This window comes from Sebastes fasciatus, chromosome 1, assembly GCF_043250625.1.
Source record: "Sebastes fasciatus isolate fSebFas1 chromosome 1, fSebFas1.pri, whole genome shotgun sequence".
NCBI classification, from domain to species: Eukaryota; Metazoa; Chordata; class Actinopteri; order Perciformes; family Sebastidae; genus Sebastes; species Sebastes fasciatus.
The window spans coordinates 10,503,389-10,529,119 of record NC_133795.1 but is presented as its reverse complement, the minus strand read 5'-3'; the positions used below and the strand labels follow the sequence as shown (position 1 = coordinate 10,529,119).

General features: G+C 40.9%; 2 protein-coding genes and 2 long non-coding RNA genes across 5 annotated transcripts in view; 2 read left to right on the top strand and 2 right to left on the bottom strand.

Annotated features, from left to right (window-relative positions):
• Window positions 1-14,029, bottom strand: part of LOC141762954 (uncharacterized) — a 33,158-nt gene extending 19,129 nt beyond the window's left edge. The window contains exons 1-3 of one of the 2 annotated variants that reach the window (XR_012592953.1): window positions 13,633-14,029; window positions 5,672-5,870; window positions 3,190-4,227 (exon numbers count right to left, since the gene is read on the bottom strand). This is a non-coding gene — a long non-coding RNA (uncharacterized LOC141762954). Of the gene's footprint in view, window positions 1-3,189; window positions 4,228-5,671; window positions 5,871-13,632 lie in introns of those variants that run through there. The other variant, XR_012592954.1, reaches the window with a different exon arrangement.
• Window positions 1-19,057, top strand: part of rhobtb3 (Rho related BTB domain containing 3) — a 35,361-nt gene extending 16,304 nt beyond the window's left edge. The window contains exons 8-13 of the mRNA XM_074627067.1: window positions 2,673-2,782; window positions 4,106-4,211; window positions 5,652-5,825; window positions 13,538-13,704; window positions 14,038-14,134; window positions 15,323-19,057. Of these exons, the coding sequence (XP_074483168.1) occupies window positions 2,673-2,782; window positions 4,106-4,211; window positions 5,652-5,825; window positions 13,538-13,704; window positions 14,038-14,134; window positions 15,323-15,441 (773 nt within the window). The 3' untranslated portion in view covers window positions 15,442-19,057. The remainder of the gene's footprint in view (window positions 1-2,672; window positions 2,783-4,105; window positions 4,212-5,651; window positions 5,826-13,537; window positions 13,705-14,037; window positions 14,135-15,322) is intronic.
• Window positions 15,017-25,184, bottom strand: glrx (glutaredoxin (thioltransferase)). Its single transcript, XM_074626970.1, has 3 exons — window positions 24,910-25,184; window positions 20,332-20,463; window positions 15,017-15,455 (listed from the first exon to the last, which is right to left on the bottom strand). The coding sequence occupies exons 1-2, from the start codon at window positions 25,114-25,116 to the stop codon at window positions 20,350-20,352; spliced, it is 321 nt and encodes a 106-aa protein (XP_074483071.1). The 5' UTR covers window positions 25,117-25,184; the 3' UTR covers window positions 15,017-15,455; window positions 20,332-20,349.
• Window positions 24,731-25,731, top strand: part of LOC141763025 (uncharacterized) — a 15,940-nt gene continuing 14,939 nt past the window's right edge. Inside the window, exon 1 of the long non-coding RNA XR_012592979.1 lies at window positions 24,731-24,792. This is a non-coding gene — a long non-coding RNA (uncharacterized LOC141763025). The remainder of the gene's footprint in view (window positions 24,793-25,731) is intronic.

Sequence of the window (25,731 nt, the reverse complement as noted above, 5' to 3'; positions counted from 1 at the left end):
AGAACGACTACAAAGAGACACACAGCGACTACAAAGAGACGCAAAGTGACTACGAAGAAATGCAAAGCGGATACAAAGAGACACAAAGTGACTACAAAGAGACGCAAAACAACTATAAAAAGGGGCAAAACAACCACAGAAAAAATAGCTACAAAAAGACTAAAACAATTACAAAGTGACACAAAACATCAACAAAAACATGCTAAACAACTATAAGGTCTGTGTGTCTTGCTAATGTGTAGGAGAGGTGGTGGGGCCTTTTACATATCTGGACACACTCGTTGTTATTATTCTAGGCTTTCGGGTTTTTGTCACTTGAGTGTGTGTGGACAGTCACAGAGGCCGCGACTTTGTTTAGTGTGATGTTAACACTGTGAGACTCTGTCTCCTTGTGTAGTGTGCTGCTGATTTATGGAGTTTGTCACTTGGTGGCTATTGTGTGTGTGTGCATGTTTAGCACATGTATTATGTGTACGACACAGATGACTCAGTGTGTGTTTGTGGTCATCCTGGCCTTATTTGGGGTCAGATTTCAGACTACAGACCAGTTGTTTTAGGGACAACTTGTCTTACTGGGGAAACGTTGTTGTAGTTTAGTTTCCCTGCAACTGAATTCAGCACAAAGTACAATTCTCTTTGTCCTTGTTGGGGTTAAGACTTAGAGTAGGAAGAGGTTAAAGAAAGCCTCCAGGAAATTAGTGTAAATCTGTACAATTTGTTCCCAAATGTATCCTATCTCAGCATTTGTGTGTGTCTGTGTGTGTCTGCGTAGGCGGGTGAGAAGGACTACACCAACACCGAAACTTATTTGTTAGATTATGTAGAAATGATTTAAGCATTTTTGCAGCGTTTGCTTTTTGCATATGTATTCCATTTCATCCTGTTTTCTGTATGAAAGCATCTTCCATCCAGTTCTGTTTTTTGGAGTTTGGCTGCATCGTATGTCAGCAGCACAGCTCCTGAGCTAATCTCTCACCCTGCCTATGAGGTGTCTGTGCCATGCAGTGTTATTATCCAGCACCGTGTGTTGAGGTAATCCCTCTATCAGCCCAAATACCGTCATTATGAACTAATGATGAGATAAATCCTACCCAGTCCAGCTCCCTTCTTCCCTCAACAGTCTGTTTGTGTCCCTGTGAGACGCCATCCCAAACAAGCTGCAGGGCTGTGCAGGCTTTTCTAAAGGAGTATACTGCTGAAGTGAAGTCTTTATATTTCACACCGTTTTGATGGCAAGTTGCTGTATAAAATTTCTATTTCCTTATTTATTTACTGTATATATCTATAATTTTAAACCAAACTAGGTGATTCTTTGACTTTACCTCTGCACCACCATGAGGTTCACATTTGTGGTTTTTAGTGAAATGTCTCCATGTGATCCGGAGGTCAGAATTAAAATTTCTCTAGTACTTTGTTTATGACCAAATACCTACGCAACTAATGACATTCCCATTAGCCTCAGCTGTACTTTGTGTTTAGTGCTAATTACCTAATGTTAGCATGCCAACCCGCTGAACTAAGAGGTAGAACATGGTAAACATTATCTACTACACATCAGTATTTTAGCATTGTCAATGTGAGCATGTTAGCATGCTGGCGTTAGCGTTTAGCTGAAAGCACCGCCGTGCCTGAAAATACAGTCTCATAGAGCTGCTAGCATGGCTGTAGACTCTTGTTTTTAAAAGACTGGTCTTTATTTTTAATATAATCAAATGACAAACAACCAAAATATCAACTAGACTCTCCATTTATAAGTCAAACTATTAAATTGTGCCTATACCTGAAATTTAAATTGTGAAAATATGGATTAAAGTTGTGAGTTTCTTAATGTTATATTTGTTTAAAAATACATTTGATTTGTATGTAATGGCATGACCAGCCAGCAATTTACTGGAAATAGAACTATAGAAAGAAACGACCTAAATTAAAGGCGCTGAATACGGCATTAGGAGCATTTCGATTGCCAACCACATGGCTCTTAATATGGCGACAGCTGAGCCCGCGGTTCGTAGCTAACGGTGCTAACAGCGCTTACAGTGAAAACAACAGCAACACTTCTGATAGAGCTAACAGTGTTAGTCAAACCGTCGTTTGAGAGCAGTGCAGAGTGGCGGCTGTGAGCTAGCCAGTGGGGCACGCTCACATATACAAACATGCAATAAAAGCATGCACGGCCGGCCAGGTGATGTCAACAAAGCACAGAGAAGCTCGGATTATAACACACAGACAGGGAGAGTGACTTCATTCTCTGCTCAGGTAGACATTACTCCTCTATATCTTGTTTGATGCTATATTAATGCTTTGGATATTGTATAGAAAACCTTTAAATCAAAGTAAAATACATTTAAATAAAAACTATTAACCAATTGACTTGAAGGCAGATTTATCGTGGCCCCTGGTGTGTGTTGCGAAGGCCTTTGGATCACTGTGTCTGACATTCGTAGAATCTGTACTATGGTGTCCCACCCATAACCGCCGCGGATTATATAAGCAGACAAATTTTAGCACAAGCCAACTTTGTCAAAAACAGGCCCTGAGTGTTCAGCGTAAGGTGTGTGGGTGTTTGGGAACACAGTGCCAGCTAGAAAAAAGAGTTTGCCAGTGTCTTTCTGTAAACTGTAGCTATACTATTGTGGGTCCAAAAAGAATCGGTGTGTTTGTGGATGTTTCAGGAGCGTGGGAGTGGGATCACCTCCAGGAGGCCCTGGAAGAGAAGCTGAAGAACTCGCTAGCCGTGGCTCAGCTTATGGAGCGCATACGATCCCTCATCGGCAAAGACAGGGTGAGGTCTTTAATGTTTAAACTCACTTCACCTCTCACACACGCAATATCGTAAAAATCCCATAAATGTCTTATGGTGTGTATGCTATAACAGCCCTCCCCACCAAAAGAGGTTAAACATCTATAATGTTTATCTACTCTTTGAAGGTATAAACACATGTTTTTGTAGTTGCAGACTAACAGCGCCTTAATTAGCAAGAACTTGTTTAGAAACAGCGCAGTGATAATGTGGCTATAATTAGCATATTTACATAATTACTGCCCGTATCACCTCTCAGATACTGTGGGAATTAGGACAAAATAAACAAGAGCTGCTCTTGAAGGAGCTAAAAGCACAACACAAGTGAGGAGTTCAGTCCGGACATCAGCCACGAAATCCTGCATTATGTTAAAACCCGCAGCGTCACGTCTGTGATGTCTATTTGAAAAAAGGTGGCTGCGTGTAATAGGCAGCAGACTTTAACATTTAGAGAGAGCTCAGGAGATATGACATGGCTGCGTCTGACAAGCCTTTGGCACCACCATGCACGGTCCACCAACCCATCTGGATAGAACTAGGTCTTCAACCTGAGGCGGTGTCGAGGCGAGCTGACACACCGAGACACGGCCGGGGCCACTTTAACGCGATGAGACACCGTAATGTCCTGTCGTGATTTGATCCCGTCCTCTGCAAACACCTCGGGGTCGTCTCACGTCTCCGTGAGACCGGCTGAAAATTTGCTTTCTGTGAGCTTTCCAGTGATTTACAAAATCAAAGAGGCTGGATTCTGTATAGCTGCCTCTTATACTGAAGGCTCAGTGTTTGCCGAGCGCTCCCTCTGCAGCAGAGCGGTGCGAGAATATGAAGTTCTTTGTGCTTCAGTTGACTGAGAAAGGTCACGCAATGGTAATGGGATGCTTTAATGACACTGATTTGAGGGCTTAACACGACCACGTGTGCACACACACTGACAGCCGTTCTCATACTATTGATTTCACCTACTGTGCACTGTGTATACCTGTATTATGCATCATTTAAATGCTTAAAATGAGCAGCGACTGGGTTAATAAATTGACAGTTTGGATGAGCGTGTGGTTCCCAGTCTGTTTCCAGAGTTAGCCAGTTCCCATCATGTCGTTCTTGGCATCGCACTTCAAGTATGTTTGGGTAGCGCTAAGCAAGACTGGCAGAGAGGGCATTTGTATTCCACGGGGGAGGCGAGGTGGATGCACAGAATGGCAATTGTGCTGGTAACTAGTACCTGACATCCAGCAGAGGAATGTTAACGCGCCCTGTCTGTTTCTTTTGGCTTCTCCTCTACTGTGTGGGTGTGTGTGCACGTAGGGCCCCAGGGACACCCCGAGCGCCCGGGCAGCTCAAGTCGGCCCCCAGACTCTTGTCAACCTCTTCAATTCTCCTCTTTACTCCGATGTCATCTTCATGGTGCAAGGTGGGTCCACGCTTATCTGTTCCACACACACACACACACACACACATTTACAAATGCATGCACCGTCACACAGCAGTGGAAGGTCACATTTAATTAGCCGTGATTGAATTATGAGCTCAGTCCCGGTCCCGCCGCTGGGCATCCATTTGGAGTCAAAATAAGATGAAGCGGTCCGAGGGACGGGGCCGCCGCCTTCCGTTCCCGTCATGTTTCATCTCACCAGAAGCTCGGCCGCGATTCCTGCATTTAGCTGATTCTCTATTAAAGGAGAAGTCCAGAAATAATTCCCCGAAGCCTCTCCTAATCAATATTTATCTCATAAAAAGTGCAGTGAGCTTTTTTTCCCTTGCTCTGAGCTGTGAGTTAAACTCTTGGAGGTCACAAATGTCTACAAGGAAATGTTGTGTATTTCTGTGGTTGTTTTTTTAACGCTAACATGCTGATGGAGTGTGGTGCAGAGCATAGACTGTATATAAGAAGTGGACGTAGTCACCGTGACGTCACTGTGGACTGCCGTTTTGAAGCCTCGAGTTCGGCATTTTGGCCGTCGCCATCTTGGTTTTTTGCAACCACAAGTGACACGAGAGGGTGGAGCTAAGAACAACCAAACACTGCTGAATAAGACATTTTAGGCGTCCAAAAAGGTTATAATTAACTTTCATGAACTGAAAACACACTGTGAAAGAGCTAAAGTTGTAAAACGAAAACACGGACAACTTCACAACATACCCTGCTTTATGGTCTATTTGACTCTAAATGGGACCATAATTTACTAAATGAACATCATGCTGTATTGAAGAAGACTTGAAATTATCGATTGAGACCATAAACTCATGTTTACAATGTTTACTGAGGTAATAAATCAAGTGAGAAGTAGGGTCATTTTCTCATAGACTTCTTTACAATCAAACTTCTTTTTGCAACCAGAGGAGTCGCCCCATGTTGGATATTAGAAAGACTATAAGTTTAAGGCACTTCTGCATTGGCTTCACTTTTCAGACCTGGAGGTCGCCCACTGGGTGAGAGCTGTCACTAGCTGTTAATAGCACCTCATGACAGCTTATGTCAGGACTTGTGCCCAGGCTTTACTTGTCCCTTGTTTCCTGTTAATTTAAATGGGCCCATTATGACAGATCATCAGTCATAACAAGCCATATTTAATTAGGTTTGGCTTCTACACTTCTGTGATGAGGCCAAAGAGACGTGTTGGTAATATTAGGATCCTTTGACTTGTTGAAAATGATGTGTTTGTGATCGCCTCCAAACACGTCTGGATCAAAGATGCATTCTGTTACTATCAGTCAAGATTCAACACATTAATTATGAACCGTTTCTACTCTCCGGCAGCTCACTTCACAGCTCTTTGGGACTTTCCTAGACGCTACTCTGAAATTCTAAACCCAGATGTTAATTTTGCATGTCTGCTTGTGTGTGTTCAAGGGAGTGTATTGCCAGCTCACCGAGCAGTGCTGGTGGCGCGCTGTGACGTCATGGCTGCCATGTTCAGCGGGAAGTACGCAGAGGCCCGGAGCCGAGTGGTGCCCATCCACGGTGTCTCCTCGGATACCTTCCTGTCTTTCCTGGAGTACCTCTACACTGACTCCTGCTGTCCTGGTGAGTTTACTGCACACGAGCCAGACGTGTAGTCAAGTTCACCACCTAAAACGACAAACACGTCTCCAATGGGAGGTCTAAATATAGTAAGAAAATGGCTTTCCCTTCCTCTTTATCTTGTGCACTAATTAGACCCTGTAGCAGATTCTGAATGGCGGTGAGATTGATTGCACTGGGAAACCCTCAGTCAGAGTGTTAATCATTCACTACTCTCTCAGCCTATTGCTGCAAATATAAATAGAGATTGCTTAGTTTGGTTGATTTGTGACTGAGATGGAAGTCGCTTTATAGATGCCACGGATCTGACCGACAAAATGACACAGTCTGTTTACAGAAAGGACAATGGACCTTTAATGTGCCGCAGAAATAAGCACCATAACCAGACACTTGAGAGAGAGGTGCAGCGGTGTTTTCCTCACTAAGCACAGCCCAAAACAAAAGCGCAGATGACAAGTTCCATCAACCATCTGTGTGACTGCGACATGCTGCCAGTGTCAGTCTCGGGGGGGGCTCACGGAGAACAGCACTGAGCTTAAAATTAAATTAGATTTAGTGATGACAAAATCAACCCGTGGTATCGCTGCTTCATCTGCTTTTAATTGAGCCAACTCATGGCCCCAAACGTGTTGTTGTTGTTGTTGTTTTCCTCTGTCGCTGTCTGTCACATTGTGCGCTGCGTCTTCAAAGTAATTAGTGCTAATAATTCTCTCTGGTGATGGTAATGACTTTACATTGTTTGAGATGTTTGTACAATCTTAAAGGTGTCATTGATAATATTTATATGTAGACGAATATTTTTACCTTAAACCTTTAGAAAGGTGCTGAATAAAAGTTTGGCTTTTCCTGAAAAAAATTATTATGATTGTGAATTAATTTAAAGAATTTTGGCGGCTCCAAAATTAATGGTTTGTTTATCTCTGTGGAAGATATCTGACGTTTGGTTCCCACTTCTAACAAGGCTTTTGAGCCAATAGTAAAACGACGTTGGTATCACGTGGTATTTCTGGGTCATCAGTTAGTGTGGGAAAAAACGGATAAATGGCTGAGATTGATGGTAAGTGCCTGGCAACGACTTGTTGTGAAGTAAATTCAATGGAACGGGGGAGGAAGAAAGCGACACCTAGTAGCTGAATGTTATCAATGTTATCAATAGCACCTTTAAAGTTGCATTAATCAATATTTTATCACTGAATCAGGTGACTCTAATGTGAAAGCTTAGCTGATACTGTTGATGCCACTGAAAATCAACACTCCGCCTGCAGCTCTGAGCAGCGTCCGGTCACTGTCAACTCGTTTTTTTTAGTCTGACAAACCAAATAATGCCAGTTAATTCAAAACTGTAGGCTGTTCTCAGTCCACAGACTTACACACACCGATTGTATGCTACCTTTCCAGTGAAAAAATGACTTATAGTCAAGGTAAACGACTGGTGAACACAGTCAAACGTTTAAAAAGAATACAGTAAGTGGATCAAACAATGCCAGTGAATATTGTCCAAAGGGACTCCAATGTAATACTCATATTGCTTGTTAAAGAGGACCAATTATGCTCATTTTCAGGTGTATACTTGTATAGTTTCTACTAGAACATGTTTACATGCTTTAATGTTTAAAAAAAAAACGGCTTATTTTTCTCATATCGGCTGTGCTGCAGCACCTCTTTTCACCTTCGGTCTGAAACGCTCCGCTCTAACTAGCTTTGTTTGAGGACGTGCCAAACTATAGCCACTAGACAAAATGTGTTACTTAGTGACATCACCACGTTGCGGAAGAAAAGGCGGAACTTCAAGGCCCTCTTTAACAGGTTAGCTAAAACAACTGGATGAGTTGAAACATCATAAAGGCTTATTGCTGTGTTTATTTTAGATTTTCCCCGCCCCTTAGTGGTGCAAGATTACTAAATGCAGCTTTGAAATGCAAGCTTTGCAGTCGTGCCTAAAGGGGCTTTAGGGTGTGTGTTTGTGTGTGTGTGTGTGTGTGTGTGTGTGTGTGTTTTCATGACACCCATTGTGACATCACAAGTTGCTGTAGTCCCTCTTGAATCGAGCCTCCCATTTACAGATGATTACTGATTCAGACAAAAACCAAGATGATGCGTTCCTTAATTAACAGATAAAACCATAAATCTGTAACTTAAGAGTTACAGAGTTAATTACAACACTGGCTGTCATCCTCCCTTCCTGTATTGTTATGTAACGAAGCTGCTGAATAGACAATATAACGGCTCAGAATAATCTGTCATGAATAACCAGCTACTGAGAGCTGACAATCCCCTTATTTTGTAGCAAGAGATGTTTTGATGAAAAAAAAAATAAAAATCATGAAAAACTTCAACAAGCAGCCCCTTAAGATCCAGCTTAGGAACAGGGAGGGGAAGCAAGCTGTTTCTAGAGATACAGCTTCAGGTTGAGTCATGGGAACAGGAAATTAAAGCAATGAAACGGCTCCAGAGGCTGCAGCCGCTGCACTGTGGTTATGTAAGAGCTCAGCTCTCAAGGTCAAAACAAGGTAACTCCACCACGAGGGACAAAAACCAAAAGGAGGAGTGCTATCTGAGTATTTCACTCTGATAAATATTGTATACTGTACATACTGTGTGATAGTAGAATACAGTGCTGCGGCTTATTACTGTGTTTTCTAGCTGAACAGAACAAACCGTCTGTACGGCTGCTGCTCAGCCTGTCAGAGACGCATGCAGAGAATCAGTGCTCCTAGGAGGGAGTGAAGGATGGCGAGGGCGGTGTTTGACTGACTCAACTTACATCAGGAGTCATTTGATTTGGCATTTTGACATTACATAATAGGACTGACATTACTTGTTTGACAGTCGTTGCACGAGTGCATGTAAGGACATGTAAGGACATCATTTGACTGTGCTGAGTACAGATATGACGTAAATATAGGACAATAAGATAGAAATACACAATGTTTGTGATTAAAGATGTCAGTATTATGTTTTGGGGGCTTGATTCGAACAGATATATTCAGGTCACGCTGTCTTTTTCTCTAAAAGCACTTTGTAAATAATATAGAAGAAAAGCGGTATTGGAAAATAGCAAATGTGTAAAAATCAAGCAGTCATGAAACAATGAAGACAATGGAGTAGAAGCGCTGCTGGTCCTTTGTATTAATCACATACAGCTGCTCTTTGGATCCTTCAGGTGTATTGTGTTTATTCCATCATGTGAAGGGTACATTGCATGGGAAAATGGTCTAAAAAAAAAGTATAAAATGCAAGTTTCCTTCAAAAATAATCCTGTAGGGTTTGTGCAGAATTAAAATGCCTTTATTTTACATTGCAGTAATTAATTAAAATGATCAGCGTGTTGCAACTAACATGGGTCTTCATCGGGGTCACTGTCAGCAGTAGCTTGCACACCTGTATTGTGTTACACTAATCAGTAGAGTCGGAAAGTGGTTCTCCATCAATGTAAAATCCTATTGGTCCGAAAGATGTGCGCCAGGTTATAGTTATAGATTGAGGAATTCATCATGTATGGACCTACATAAGGAAAGCATTAGGTCCAACTTGATCATGCTGGCGTACGCCTGCCGTGCGCTGAGAAGGCGGCAAGCAACAATGCAATCTTAAATTGATGAATGAAGTCGGTGTATATTTAACATCCAGCAGAGCAGCCAGCGGGTGATTGTTGGTGTCATTCTGTCTCTGTGGCATCGTTATCTCATCAACAATTAATGACACAATAAACCTCAATCACTCTGACACGTCCATGCTTTGTTTAAAGTGACGCCTCCTCCCGCCGGCAAATGTTTCCCCTCCATTTAAGAGGTATGCTCCTCCTGTATGAAAAGGAGCGCACCCCTTTTTTCTCCTCTTTATTGATGCTGTATCACTTCCTTGTTTTTGGACCAAGCTTGTACATTGATGGCTAACCATCCTCCCACTTTACTGATTAGTGTAACACAATACATGTGCGCAAAGCTACTGCTGACAATGACCCTGACCCATGTTGGTCATTTTAAAGCTTCAGTAGGCAGAAACTTTTTGGCATCATTGAACAATAATTCCATAATAACCTTTCAGCATATTGTAATTCAAGTGCTCTGAGAGGAAACTAGACTTCTGGACCTCCTCATAGCTCTCTGTTTTCAGGCTTTAAACAAATCTAGCCTGTGATGTTGTTACAACCCGGCTCAAAGGTTGCAACAAAAATGGGAGACCAGACGAGTTTAAAAATAGTAACAGGCATTTATTTAACAAACTAACAATCAATAACTAAATAAACGTGGAAAGTCAGTAATCAGTAATGTAGGCATGTGTGGGTGTGTGAAAATGTCTGCTGCAAACAAAACCAAAACAGGTGTGCCAGCCAAGGAAGAGAGAGACATCTGTTGAAAGGTAGAGCTTTTATCCCAACCACACCAAGCCCAGGTGTGGCTCATCAACCTGACGACCCTCTCCTGCAAAACAAAGGAGAACCAGCAAAAAGACACAGGACACCTAGTGGAGTGGAGGGGTCGTCACATCCCCATCCATAAAAACGGTGTTCCCACCGGGAATGCCGACAGAGAAAACACTTCTAACAAAATACAATAAACTACATAGCCTAATAATTTCAAAAAATAAACCTTTCATACTGACCAGTTCTGTAGTGTGTCACCCAGGCAGCCAACCAATCACCACACTGCAACCCAGCAACTCCAACACCTGGAGAAGCATTTAAGAATTTACAGCATAGAGAGATTAGACAGTAATGGTACATCACCAGATATAAAATCAAGATGTTCTTTGGAGGGTTGGTCTATACATGGAAATCCAAGACTACGTGGTTAACATACAGATCGTCAAACAATGTGCAAGTATCGGACAAAGTGACGTGCAAAATCCCAGCTACCAAAACACACAGAACGGATATAAGCGCTACCCAAAAGTAGCATCAAAAGGTTCCTCTACAACAAAGGCTCACTAGCCAAACAAGTTGTCCCAAGACGCACAGCACAAAGAGGCAACCAAACTACAACAAAGCTCACACCAACCAAGGCATGAACTGTAGCGCTTATGTTCCCACGGCTAACAGGCCAAGCTACCAAGTTGCACGTCACAGCACAACCAATGACAATTCACCACATCCCTCCTGTAACCATTTACTTGCCGACCATATGAACCACTATAACTTCCTGCAACAGCCATCATTCAGGTTCTCACAAATGGAGCACCTTCAGTGTAACTGGGTCCAACTACCCAGAAACCCTCCAGGCTGTGCAGAACTCTCATAACTGGGTCCAACTACCCCAGCCATCACACACTATTGGTCTAAAGGCACCAACAGAGCCAACAGACAGTGTTGCCCAGGTCAAATAGTGCACAAAAGAGACAATGTCTACCAAACTAATGTGGAAGTCTCCCCCTACCTAAACTACCCATCTTAAACTAATCTACCTCACTGAACCCTAGTCTTCATGCAGATTAGCGGGAGGCTCTTTAAACACTTAAACCAGTAGCCTCGGTTAGGCCCCCAGCAAGCTGGTTACCCACCTGACAGCTCTGGATGTGTCCCCGAGACAACTGCTCTGACCGCACACCACACAAAAATAACAAACTAAAAAAAGAAAACCAACGAGCCCAAATGGACCACATTGCTATGCCTACCCAGGGAAACTCCACAAAAGCTAAAAGTTACTCACTAGAGGACCCTGCAATCACTGCTGATAGCTCACACCTGCCAACCCGTGTTAACACTGGCTGCAGGACCAACAGAACTCAGTGCCACAAAATCACCAGCATGCACAACTCAATACTAACACACCAGAACAAATCAGCAACTTGTTATCCAATTCAGCTGCTTACATTCACCAAAAAAAACAGCAGAACAGCCTACTTACCACACTCGACCATGTCTCCCAAAAATCTAGATGCACAACTCAATTTACAAAATGAGGTGCACCTGCCGACTAAGCAACAACTGATCTCATTCATGAAACCACAGTCTCTGCCAATCAAGCATTAACAACTTGTAGAACCAACTGCACAATACCAATCTAAACTGGGTCAAACAAATTAGGACGAGCCCCCATTTGTTACAACCCGGCTCAAAGGTTGCAACAAAAATGGGAGACCAGACGAGTTTAAAAATAGTAACAGGCATTTATTTAACAAACTAACAATCAATAACTAAATAAACGTGGAAAGTCAGTAATCAGTAATGTAGGCATGTGTGGGTGTGTGAAAATGTCTGCTGCAAACAAAACCAAAACAGGTGTGCCAGCCAAGGAAGAGAGAGAGACATCTGTTGAAAGGTAGAGCTTTTATCCCAACCACACCAAGCCCAGGTGTGGCTCATCAACCTGACGACCCTCTCCTGCAAAACAAAGGAGAACCAGCAAAAAGACACAGGACACCTAGTGGAGTGGAGGGGTCGTCACATCCCCATCCATAAAAACGGTGTTCCCACCGGGAATGCCGACAGAGAAAACACTTCTAACAAAATACAATAAACTACATAGCCTAATAATTTCAAAAAATAAACCCTGAACATTCCACCCATGCAATGAGATTGAACAAGACATGAAACAATATTTGGGGCTATGTTTCTGGCCATATAACAAAGTTCAATATTTACTCTCCTTTTAGCTCTTTTTTGATCTCCACCAATTCCTGAGGGAAATTTCTGGCTCTTTAGCTGCTAAATGTTCCACTATGTTCACCAGCTTGTATCTAACTGTATCTGCTGTTTCGTGCTGGGCTGGTACAACCTTTTGCTCCAAACAGCTGCCTGCTGGTGCTGGAAATGCAGTTTGAGATGAGAGCGGTGAGAGTGAATGAAAACTATAAAGTTGTGGGCTGTAAAAAAAACAAAACAATGAGCTGAAAGATGCTAAAAATGCTTATAGAGCTGAGGGGAACTGCATAGTAGGGTGATAATTTTCTGTGGGTTCATCACTAAAAGCAACACCATGTGGTCATTTTATCCATTTTTAAAGCCTCTGAACACCCACACAGGTGTTTTCACTGTATCTGGCTGATTAGACCTCTGCTCAGGACTGTGTGCAGATTAATTGAGTGCTTTGTTGCACCTGTTAGGGGCGGGACAAATGACACCTTTATCATTCTTATTGGTTGATGGAGATTCCCATCAAAGCTCTGGCCCGCCAAAGCTTTGAACCTCTGCTTCAACCTGAGCAGAGGTCTAATCAGCCAGAACAACTGAAAACATCTGTGTGGGTGTACAGAGGCTTTAATACAGTATAAAAGTATTCATTAATGCAGGTTTTTATAGTACTTTCACTCTCTGTAAGATATCATTTTTTTATACTGAGGGCCCAGCGTTCAACCATGCCAATGTGCTTTTCACCCTGTGTTTCTACTCTGTTTGTGCTGTGCAAATAACCCAACTTCAAGTTTATTATCAATTAAAAATTCTGCTGGATGTGCCTTAACTGATAGGACTTTTAATTTTGTGTGAAATAGACACACAAACTCATTTTATTATGATACGGTTGTTTAAAGCTTCCTGAGGCGATCCCCTTGGTGTGGCTCTGTTCCAAAACATAATTTGGACCAATAATCATAAAAACACTTTCTTTACTTCAGGGAGCGTTTTAAATCCTTTGATATACTCTGGAGACATACACGCTTAAAAATGTGTCCAACTATTGTAGAAATCTGGAACAAAATGTAATCTCCATGATGTTATAACAATGCATGTGTACAGCATATATATCAGTCGGTGCTGTGTGTGTTTGTGTGTCCAGCCAGTGTGCTGCAGGCCATGGCCGTGCTGGTCTGCGCCGAGATGTACCAGGTGAAACGTCTGCAGCATCTGTGTGAGGTGTGTGTGTGCGCTTACCTTCAGAGCATGCCCAGTAGAGAGCTGTCGTCGACGGGCATCAGCGTGATCCGACTTCTCCGCCGAGCAAAGGTCAGTGCAGCTTCGAGTGTAAGAGAGAGATGAATTGAGAACATGAGCAGACCTGCAGGAGATGGCTTGTCTGTGTAAACTGTTCATTATAATGTCGCATTTCCTTCAGACATAAAAAATGCAAATGCTGTGTATAGAAGAAATCTTGCTGTTTGTCAAAAACATTGCCCAATGCAATGTTTTTATTTCTCTGTGGCAAGCTTAATCTTTTAACTCGCAGCAGCCCTAGGCCTCCATCTGCAACAGATATTCATGTTTATCTGCCGAGAAGCATTCATTCTCAAGAGAATCATTGTTATTCGACATAATGTCTGTGTTTGAATTGATTCTCAGTGCCACAATGCAGAGCAGCTGTACGTCTGGCTCCTCCACTTTATCGCCAACAACTACCTGATCTTCAGTCACAAACCCGACTTCCTGGAGCTCTCAGGTCAGTGTGTGCACTTTTTAAACATGTACAGTAAGCAAACGTCTGACAAATTCAAATAAGCCTTGTAAGTGATGGTTGTGGGAACTGAAATGGCTGCACAGAGTGATAGCAAAATGAAACTGCTGATTTCAACAGTTTAGAGGGCTTCAGACTTCGCTTTAAAAATGATTAAGTCAAAGTGCCTCCGGGCTTTTCAGGATCTGTTGTGCTCTTCCACGCAGTAAATGTAGGTTAGGCTCCCTCTGTCTCAGATAAGTGCTGCAGATGGTAGGGAGGTACTCATTTTTTATCAAACGGACAACCAAGTTTATAAAATACATGGAGGTGTAATCAAGGTGTCCACGAATCAGTTGTGAATTAAAAAGGAAACACTAGTAATGTCAAACTTTCTATTTTTGGAGTTTTGAGAACATCTGTTTCTAGACACCTACGAAAACCTCTGTATTTTATGCCAGTGGTTCCCAAACTTTTACAAAACTAACACAAATTAGACCACAGACCCCTATTTGATAAGATTTTGTCCCAGGGTCCCCCATCTGATAGGCTTTTTGCTGATTTTTGTCATACATTCGGTCATTGTGTTACTTATGGATGGATGTAAATAAATGATTCCCCTTTTTGCTGGGGACCCCCTGGAACCCCGTTTAGGACCGCTGGGGGTCCCCGGGCACCACTTTGGGAACCACTGTTTTATGCTATACTGCCATATCGCACAATATGGCAGTGTTTATGTATTAGATAGCACCTCAGATTTATGCTTCCTTATAGTATGCTCAATACTATAAGTTTATGCTTGAGTTGTATATAATACCTGTCATTGCTTCACAGTTATCATATGCATTCAATAGGCACAGTTAAAGATTAACAGCAACGTTGCTCCGGTTAGTAGCAGTAGCACATTTTTATTGTCATCATTAGTCATACACACAACAACCCTTTAAGGTCATTGGACGGGTACTTTAAGGGCACAAGCAAAGTCAAAGGCCACAATAAGGAGACAGCACATGATCGATCACCGCTGGTCTTCTGTTGCTTGTTGGTGTAAACATAATCTTATCAGACATTTCAGCCTTGTTGTTCATGGCAGCAATCCAAGCAGTTGTTAGTGTATGTGTTTGGTTATGTATGTGTGTGCCAGGCACAGTGAATATGGCAGTAAATTACAGTTGATTTGCTTTTGTGTTCCAGAGGAGGAGCGCGAGCAGGTGGAGAGGCTACGTTGGCCGTCCAGAGGCTACCTGCAGGAGCTCAGCGAGTACCAGCAGCGGCGGCGCAAACTACGCAAGTCCCGCTGCATAGTCATGTGACCCCACCTGGATGCCTAAAATATGTGGGAGACAGGGGGAGGGGGGGGAGAGCAGAGGAGGGTCCAGGGAGAAAATAATGAGTGAGACGAGTCATCAACATGTGGAGAAACAGACGGATGAACTTGTTTGTTGTCCTGGATGAAAGGCTGATTCTGAGGGACACTGCTGCCGAGGTCATGAGACTCCTTAACCAATAGGACAACGTTGTCGAGCTGTGACACGCCTCTTCCCCTGGAGGAAAGACTGTGCATCCTTTGCGTGATGACTATTCCATCATGGGCAATACAAAATGACTGATATGAATTTAAAATGACCAGCTGGCCACTGACCAGGGGCTCTGTGAAAGATTATATTTATATTGGCCGATGCAAAATGGAGGATTTTCGACTATGAACAGTGACTCAAAATGGCTCCAGATATATCAAATGACCACACATCTGTTGGAAAACAGGCCAGGATCATGTGCAGACCAAACTACAGTGATATGACTTCAGTTCGAAAAAGCAGGAAGGAAACTGTGCTGAAGTGTTTTCTTCTCTACCCAACACCTGGAGAGGTCTGAGTATCTCCTGTACGCTGGACTGCTCCGTCTTACATTAAAAGGCCCATGATGCATCTGTGTCCTGTTGGATCTAAAAATTGTGAACGTGTGCACATGCAGCATTGCTTAAAGGGATAGTTTGAGTGTTTTGAAGTGGGGTTGCATGAGGTGATCCATAGTCAGTGTATAGAGGCGGTGGACCCCATGGGACCTTATTTCGGAAAAAATATGTCAACGGCGAGACATATTTTTTAATTTCTAATTATGTATTTTCACAGTCTGATACTTCACCAGTTTTACAACAAACTGCTACTTTCTTGACTTGCAAAATTAAGTTTTAAATTGACAAACATATGTGTAATTCATGGCGCAATTCAAACAGGATCAAAAAAATATTTGTCTCTCGTCATTGACTACCGTACATATTTTTTTCCGAAATAAGGTCCCATGGTGGTCCACCTGCAGTAGATGGCGGTCGGTACACCCCTGGTTTGGAGAAGTAGACAGGAGTACCGACATGGAAACAAAGCAAAGTACTTCTGTGGACGGGACCGGCAGCAAAACATATTTTAGCCACTGTAACAGGACTGGGCGGAGAACAGGGAAAATAGTGGAAGTACAGCAATCAAAGACATAGTCAGCTTAACGGTCAACAGGGTTTTCAAAATCTAGCTCCTTCAGGAGCCCTTACCACATAACAGGCAAACCAAAAACTACCTTAGCCGGGCCGCTAGCCGACTTACCGGTTCAACATATAACAAAGGTTCACCATGGCGATCTAGGGGAGAAGAGACGGAGCACTCACAGCGTGTGCCACACCACATGAACTCTGCTGACTGTCATTAATTATCCCCTGATGAGGAGCTCAGCTCCAGGTGTTTGGCTCCCCACACCTGCTCCTAATTCTCCCAAATGGGAGTGGGTGGAGCCACCTGGCAGGAAAGTAGATGCCTCCAATTAACTTGCCCCTTACACCACCTAAAAGAAAGGCTCACCTAAAAAAAATCTGTTTAAGTGTACGCTATATTTAGAATTTTTTCGCCGGTATCTTGCCATGAGACAGCTATATAGTCTATGTTTCTGATGGGTACTGAAGCCGTTATCTATGCTTTCGCCAAAGCAACCAGACTCCATTGAAAAAAAAACTGTAATTTGACCTTGCAGATCAGGGGAGTTGCTGGTGTACTGCTGCCTTGATCGGTTAGCTTGTGTGTGTTATTGGTTAGTTTGGATTCACCAAAGACACACAATAGCACAAACTAACTAACCAATCGAGGCAGCGGTAGATCAGCAACTCCCATGTTCTGCGAAGTAAAATTACTGTTTTTTTCAACGGAGTCTGGTGGCTTTGGCGAAAGCATAGATGGATACAATGGCTTCAGTTTTCATCGGAAAAGGATGTCTGACGGCAAGGTAAAGTGACGAAAATACTCAAAATATAGCGTACACTTAAACTGATATTGATTTTTTTAGGTGAATCTTTCTTTTACGTGGCTTAAGTATGTTTGCTGCCGGCCCCGTCCACAGCATTACATTGCTTTGCTTCCGTGCTGTAAGTCCTGTCTGCATCTCCAAACGCGACGTCATCTACTGTAGGTAATAATCTGACTATGGATAAGTACCGCATACAACCCTATTTAAAAACACCCAAACTATCCCTTTAAGCTGAAATAACTCTTGAGCCTCTAATTTGCGGCTCAATCAGTATTTCAGCCGAGCGATGACCTACATTAACACCGAGGGCAGAGTGGAAAGCGACTGGTGATGCTGCTGGTAGCACAGTCACGCTCATTTTCATTTGTAGTCTGTCAGAAACTCAGTTTAGCAGACGAGCAGGACCAATTTAATTACAATTCTTGTATTAGATTCTTTCAGATGCAACATCAGTGAGTGTCGCACTGTCAGACTGATTTTATTACCATGTGAGATGGAATACATTTCCGTCGTTGTCCATGTCAAAAGAGGCCGTCTCACTTTCACTCAGAGACGGCTGGAAATTAAATTTTCAAATTAAACTACACATTGCCTGTATCAAAAAATCTAAAAAACCAAATCCAGAACAATAATCAATGTATTTTTTAAAATTAATTTCGACCTGGACTTTTACACTACTTCCTTTGCAGGTTAATATGATACAATGTTGAAACTATTCCATATCTATTTGCAATAACAAATAATAATGGTCTGTCTCTGTCTGTCACATAAAAAAAGGCAAAAACCTTTTGTAGCATTTACGTGTACAGAAGTGGTATAAAGATACAGGAAAAAACAACCATATCATGAACATAAGTTGGTACACTAAAAACCACAATGCCTCTGGGTGGATACACAATAGTTATTTTATCCTATTCTTTTTTTTTTTTCAGAGGTTGTTTTTAATCATAACGAGATTATGATTTATTGGTGCTGCAATTATTTTTGTAAACTATACAGTATGTGGACATGATTATGACATTATGATTATTTTTTTTTACATTCAGAGTAGAGACAACTGGGTCACGCTGTTTTACAGTCTACTGTTTCACTGGTATTTACTTAAAAAGGTGCATGATTATTTAAAAAAAAAAAACGTGTGCGAGAAGACAGAACAACTTAGATTAACAGTCAACAAAATGAAAGCAAAAAAGATCAATAGTGACATTTTGCAGCTATTTTTTATTCCGTGGATCAGCATCAGTCATTCACAGTCAACAAACAGTGTGTAACTGTATTTGTATCCAGTTCTTTCAGTACTTTAGCAGAGGTGTAGCAGCAGGCTGTGTATATATAGTACAAGAAAGCTGTGAGATTTTGACAGAGTACAGATGATATCAGTTGGTAAATTTAACCACCTGGTGTATATTTAACCTGCTGCTGCACCACAGCAATCACGGTGTGTGTATGTCTACTAGGAAATCCTCAGATAAATCCCAATCTACTCTTAAAAAGAAAATGAGTAAATAACAGATGAAAGACTAGACTGTAAAACAAAGTGTACTCCAGTGCTGCATCCACGCCCAGTGTGTGGAGACAGTGTTGTACAGACTGTATATAACACGACGTCTGACTTTAAATAAAGACATGTTTTAGAATGAACAGACTGGATGAATGTCTGCGCTCTGTTGTTTGTACACATGTATGTTTATTATACAGCATTAATTTTTTGACCCTAAAACTTTAAAGTATTTTTATTGTCCCTTACAGGGAAATATGTTTGCAGCCAGGTTACGTACAAAACACACAGAACTCTAAAGGCCCTGACACACCAAGCCGACCGTCACGCGTCAGACAGTTTAGGGCCGTCTGTGAGTGTCTGTCGACCTAGTTTTTGTGGCGTGTCCCGCACCGTCGGCTCTAGTCTGCCCGGGTTTTTCGGCCGATTCAGCATGTTGAATTGGTGGCGGAGCACGTAGGTGAAAGAAATCACTTTGATGGACTGCTCAGCTTAAACGAATCAGTGAACGAGAAGAGAAGTGAGGAAAGCAAGCCGACGAGTAAAGTCAAGAGGGCACACACAGAAGGCTCTTCTCATTTTTCAAATTCATCTCATCGGATCATTCCAAAATGATGTTTTAAATTGACAAACATCATATTTGTGATTCATGGCACAATTCAAACGGAATCAAAAAAAATATTTGTCTCTCGCTGTTGACAACCGCACGTATTTTTTTCCGAAATAAGGTCCCATGGTGGTCCACCGGAAGGGGAGGGACTTCGCCTCTCTATGTCCGCTGCGCAGAGGATTGTGGGTCATAATAGCCAGAAAAGTATACTGGCTTGCATACTGCAAAATGCGGATGTAGTAGGACATTATATTTTTGGCATACTGCATTTGACATACTATGTATTGGAACATACTAAATATTTTTTCTGGCATACTAAATAGTCTGCCTGATAGCCTGATCTCTGTATAACATGTTTCAAAATCCTGTAGAGGTGTTAATTTGGGTTGAGATCTGGTGTGAAGGCCACAGCATTGATGAATAACATTGTTTTGTGCTGCGTGGAAGCATCTGCATTCATTATGTTTCCTTGCTCATTTATTGAGGCGTTTCCTTCAATTTGTCACCCATCTGTACGTTTCCATCAGGATGTGATACAGCGTTGGCCTAGAGCAGATTTTACTCCTGTCTTTACCACCGAGCAATTACTTCTTATCTCTTTGAGCACCACCTTGGGCATCTTATTCCCTGTAATTCATTTATTTCTACACTAATGAGAGCTTACTGGTACTAATTTATGCACTTAATGACTCGCTCTCTTGCCTGCTATTACAGAGTGGACCTTCTGTCCACTACCAGACACTCTGTCTTTCACTTTATAGATTATTTATTTATTTATTTTATTCATGGAGTGTGTGTGTCCTGTACCTGGAGGTCTGGAGCGGGTCACTGCAGGGCTCCGATAGACTGCAGCATGCTCTCCAGTTTACCGCTCTCATGCAGCGCCGCCACGTCGCTGCCGCCTCCGACACACTCCTCGCCGATGAACACCCGTGGGACCTATGTTCAAATCAATACAAGAGAAGCAGGGATGCAATTGATACATATGCAGTCATCGATTTTCAGTGTTGTGCATAGAGTTGGACGAAATGATGATCAGACAATACACATTTGTCTACTATAAGACATTCTGCCTACTATTGATAACATAGTAATTACCCCTATTACAGCTGGTGTATAAGGTCGTTTAAAGGGAAAATGTTCAACCTTATCTCCATCTATCTGAGTTAGGGATATAGAGTGACAAACACCTGCAGATCTTGCTGATGTTCTCTGTGTCTCTGGGGCACAACTGCAAAATCTGTTGTCCTTCCTCATCCAGTGACGTCATTGGAAGCAAGGAAGAACTACAGAGTGCTACTTCAGCTTTCGTAGCTGAATTTTACATTTTGTGAATCTATTTAGTTTATTTATCCAACTAAAGAGACCCCCTGTGTAATGTAGTCGCGTGCAATGCATTCTGGTACGTGCAGGCACGGCTCCATGAGCAGGAGAGATCAGCTTTCTCTGTCAATATAGCACACACTGGGGAATTTATTTCTTCAGTAGACTACATTTACCATCAGCACTGATTGGACATCCACATAAAAAGGTGACGAATTTTCCCTTTAAGTCATTTTTCATGCAAATATTTTCCTGGTTCCAGCTTCTCAAATGTGAAGATTTGCTGCTTTATAATTATTTGAATTTATTTTTTTATAATTTAATAATAATATAGAATTTAATTTTGAGGTTTGGACAACAATAAGCATTGTGAAGTTATCACTTTGGGCTCTGGGTGTTGTGATGGGATTTGGTCACTATTTTCTGAATTATTACAACCAAACTAACAAAATAATCATCAGATTAATACATTAAAGGTCCCATATTATAAAAAAGTGAGATTTTTAATGTTTTTTTTATTATAAAGCAGGCCTAAGTCCTATATAAATACTGTAAAAGTATCGAAACACTCAATCCACAGGGAAATACACACAGCCCGTATTCAGAAACTCTGCATTTGAAAAAAGCTGTCAGGATTTCTGCCCATTTGTGATGTCACGAATATACAATATTGAGACCCTTGACATAATTTTAAACGTTAACATTCTAAATTTATTCCAGTTTATTCCTGTTGCAGTGTATGTGAATGTCATCAGCTGACAGGAAGTACACATGGACCCAAACTTAACCAGCAACGCAATTCTTTTTCTGTTGAAATCTTGTTGCAATTCTGTCAAAATGCACTAAAACGGACAATTTCAGACAGAGTGTAAATACAGGTATATTCAGGCTGACAGTATGAAGAAAATAACGTCATAGGGGGCATTTTTCTGCATTGAGTTTTTGTAATAGAGTATTTTTTACAGTGTGGTAATAGTGTAGGAATACTACTGCATACACCATGGCATGATTTTATCCATATTATACACTAGTCATGCACAAAACACAAGGAGATTTTTCCATAATCTTGTTACTCTCTGACTTAATTTTGCTACACAAAAGGCTAACGTTAGGTAACGTAAGTGAGGCAGTGGGTTCATTACTCTTGATTTCATCCTCATTTATGGTTATAATATGTGAAATATAGTCAAAATAAATTAGTAAAAACCCGCAAATGAATCAGAAATGTTTACAAATACGTATTTCTCATAGCTAAATAAAACTACAGCAATAAAATGCTGCTTTTACATTAATCCATGAGTAATAATAATGTAATATATCATAGTATAACAGTCAGAGGGGGCATTTTTCTGCATTGAGTTTTTGTAATGTAGTGTTTTTACAGTGTGGTAATACAGTAGGAATACTACTCCACTACTGCAAACACCATGGCAGGATTTTATCCACATTATACACTAGTCCTGCACAAAACACAAGCAAATGTTTTAATAATCTTGTTATTTTCTGACTTTTGCTACACAAAAGGCACAAAAGTGAGGCAGTGGGTTGCTTCTTGGGCAGTTGCTCTTGATTTCATCCTCATTTATGGTTATAATATGGGAAAATATAGTCAAAATAAATGAGTAACAACCCGCAAATTAATCAGAAATGTTTACAAATAAATATTTCTCATAGCTAAATACAACTACAGCAATAAAATGCTGCTTTTACATTAATGCATGAGTAATAATAATGTAATATATCATAGTATAACAGTCAGAGGGGGCATTTTTCTGCATTGAGTTTTTGTAATGGAGTGTTTTTACAGTGTGGTAATACAGTAGGAATACTACTCCACTACTGCAAACACCATGGCAGGATTTTATCCACATTATACACTAGTCCTGCACAAAACACAAGCACATTTTCAATAATCTTGTTATTTTCTAACTTTTGCTACACAAAAGGCACAAACATGAGGCAGTGGGTTGCTTCTTGGGCAGTTGCTCTTGATTTCATCCTCATTTATGGTTATAATATGGGAAATATAGTCAAAATAAATGAGTAACAACCCGCAAATTAATCAGAAATGTTTACAAAAAAGGATTTATCATAGCTAAATACAACTACAGCAATAAAATGCTGCTTTTACATTAATCCATGAGTAATAATAATCTAATATATCATAGTATAACAGTCACAGGGGGCATTTTTCTTCATTGAGTTTTTATAATGTAGTGTTTCTACAGTGTGGTAATACAGTAGGAATAGTACTACACTACTGCAAACACCATGGCAGGATTTTATCCATATTATACACTAGTCTTGCACAAAACACAAGCACATTTTCAATAATCTTGTTATTTTCTAACTTTTGCTACACAAAAGGCACAAACATGAGGCAGTGGGTTGCTTCTTGGGCAGTTGCTCTTGATTTCATCCTCATTTATGGTTATAATATGGGAAATATAGTCAAAATAAATGAGTAACAACCCGCAAATTAATCAGAAATGTTTACAAAAAAGGATTTATCATAGCTAAATACAACTACAGCAATAAAATGCTGCTTTTACATTAATCCATGAGTAATAATAATCTAATATATCATAGTATAACAGTCACAGGGGGCATTTTTCTTCATTGAGTTTTTATAATGTAGTGTTTCTACAGTGTGGTAATACAGTAGGAATAGTACTACACTAATGCAAACACCATGGCAGGATTTTATCCATATTATACACTAGTCTTGCACAAAACACAAGCACATTTCCAATAATCTTGTTATTTTCTGACTTTTGCTACACAAAAGGCACAAACATGAGGCAGTGGGTTGCTTCTTGGGCAGTTGCTCTTGATTTCATCCTCATTTATGGTTATAATATGGGAAATATAGTCAAAATAAATTAGTAAAAACCCGCAAATGAATCAGAAATGTTTACAAATACGTATTTCTCAGAGCTAAATACAACTACAGCAATAAAATGCTGCTTTTACATTAATGCATGAGTAATAATAATGTAATATATCATAGTATAACAGTCAGAGGGGGCATTTTTCTGCATTGAGTTTTTGTAATGGAGTGTTTTTACAGTGTGGTAATACAGTAGGAATACTACTCCACTACTGCAAACACCATGGCAGGATTTTATCCATATTATACACTAGTCCTGCACAAAACACAAGCAATTTTTTACATAATCTTGTTATTTTCTGACTTTTGCTACACAAAAGGCACAAACATGAGGCAGTGGGTTGCTTCTTGGGCAGTTGCTCTTGATTTCATCCTCATTTATGGTTATAATATGGGAAATATAGTCAAAATAAATGAGTAACAACCCGCAAATTAATCAGAAATGTTTACAAAAAAGGATTTATCATAGCTAAATACAACTACAGCAATAAAATGCTGCTTTTACATTAATCCATGAGTAATAATAATCTAATATATCATAGTATAACAGTCACAGGGGGCATTTTTCTTCATTGAGTTTTTATAATGTAGTGTTTCTACAGTGTGGTAATACAGTAGGAATAGCACTACACTACTGCAAACACCATGGCAGGATTTTATCCATATTATACACTAATCATGCAGAAAACACAAGCACATTTCCAATAATCTTGTTATTTTCTGACTTTTGCTACACAAAAGGCACAAACATGAGGCAGTGGGTTGCTTCTTGGGCAGTTGCTCTTGATTTCATCCTCATTTATGGTTATAATATGGGAAATATAGTCAAAATAAATGAGTAACAACCCGCAAATGAATCAGAAATGTTTACAAATAAGTATTTCTCACAGCTTATACAAGCTAACATTGCTAGGATACAAGTTATGTCAGTTTCAAACACAGCCGTTACTAAGCTACACTTCCGGTAGTTTAAAAAAACGTTAATAACCGTTAATTAACCGTTAATAAAACGTTAATGAAACGTTAAAATTACCTTCGCTTGTTTCCTCTCAAAGGTAGGACTACAACACATCATTTTACTACATAAACACACGTAAACTTGTGTTTTCAGGCTGTTAAAAAGTAACACTTCTGTTTTATACTATGACAAAGCAACTTTTAGTGTGTTTTACCGTGCGAGATCCGGTGAGCTCCAGGAAATAGTCCTGCATCTTGTCCATGTCTCCGCGGCCGCTGATGTCAACACACTCCAGATGTCCCCCCTTGAATTTATACTTAGACAAAACGTCTTTGGCCATAACGCAGTAGGGGCAAGTGGGCTTAATGAACAGCACCACTTTATCTCCTTTAATCTTAGTCTGGACAAACTGCTGCGCCATTTCTAAATCGTCAGGTTGGAGCGGTCAGAAGATGAAAAGTGGAAATCAAAGAGGAAGAAGAAGAAGATGTTATGTTAATGAGGATGACGTCAGAGGCAGGTTCACACTTCTTAAAGAGACAGTACACACTCTCTCTGGCGTGTGCACGTCACAGCGCGTTCACAAGGGTTTTCAGAGATGGTCTGTTATGGTGATGGGATCGATGATTTAAAGATGTTCTTCAGTATACACTATTTGTTATATTGGTTGAAATGGTCCTTACACCCCGACAGCGATCCATAATTTATATTTTTTTAACAATTTAGTTTTGTGTGTTTTCTGTTACGTACTTGTCTCATTTATTACACAGGTACAGTGGGGTCACATTTTCTGACGACAGCCGTCAGAAATGGTGACCTCATGTGTTGCTGGCTCTCTGCGGTCACAGATTTTGGTGTAACACCTGAATAACCTGTTAGGGAACCCGGTTGGGTGACCAGATCCCAACAAACCAAATTTGGGACAAAGAGTATGTTTGTGTGGGACAATGTGGGACACGTTACCAAGGCTGTAAGGTAATCAATTTTTGGTACAATTTTGATATAATGTCTATCTAACTTAAATGATAAACATTTC

What these genes read in the sequence shown, in the direction of transcription:
- glrx (XM_074626970.1), bottom strand. Translation starts at nt 25,116, where the DNA reads ATGGCGCAGCAGTTTGTCCAGACTAAGATTAAAGGAGATAAAGTGGTG. An exon ending in AGCTCACCGGATCTCGCACG is followed by an intron (nt 20,464 to 24,909) that starts GTAAAACACACT and finishes ATTTGAACATAG; the next exon opens with GTCCCACGGGTGTTCATCGG.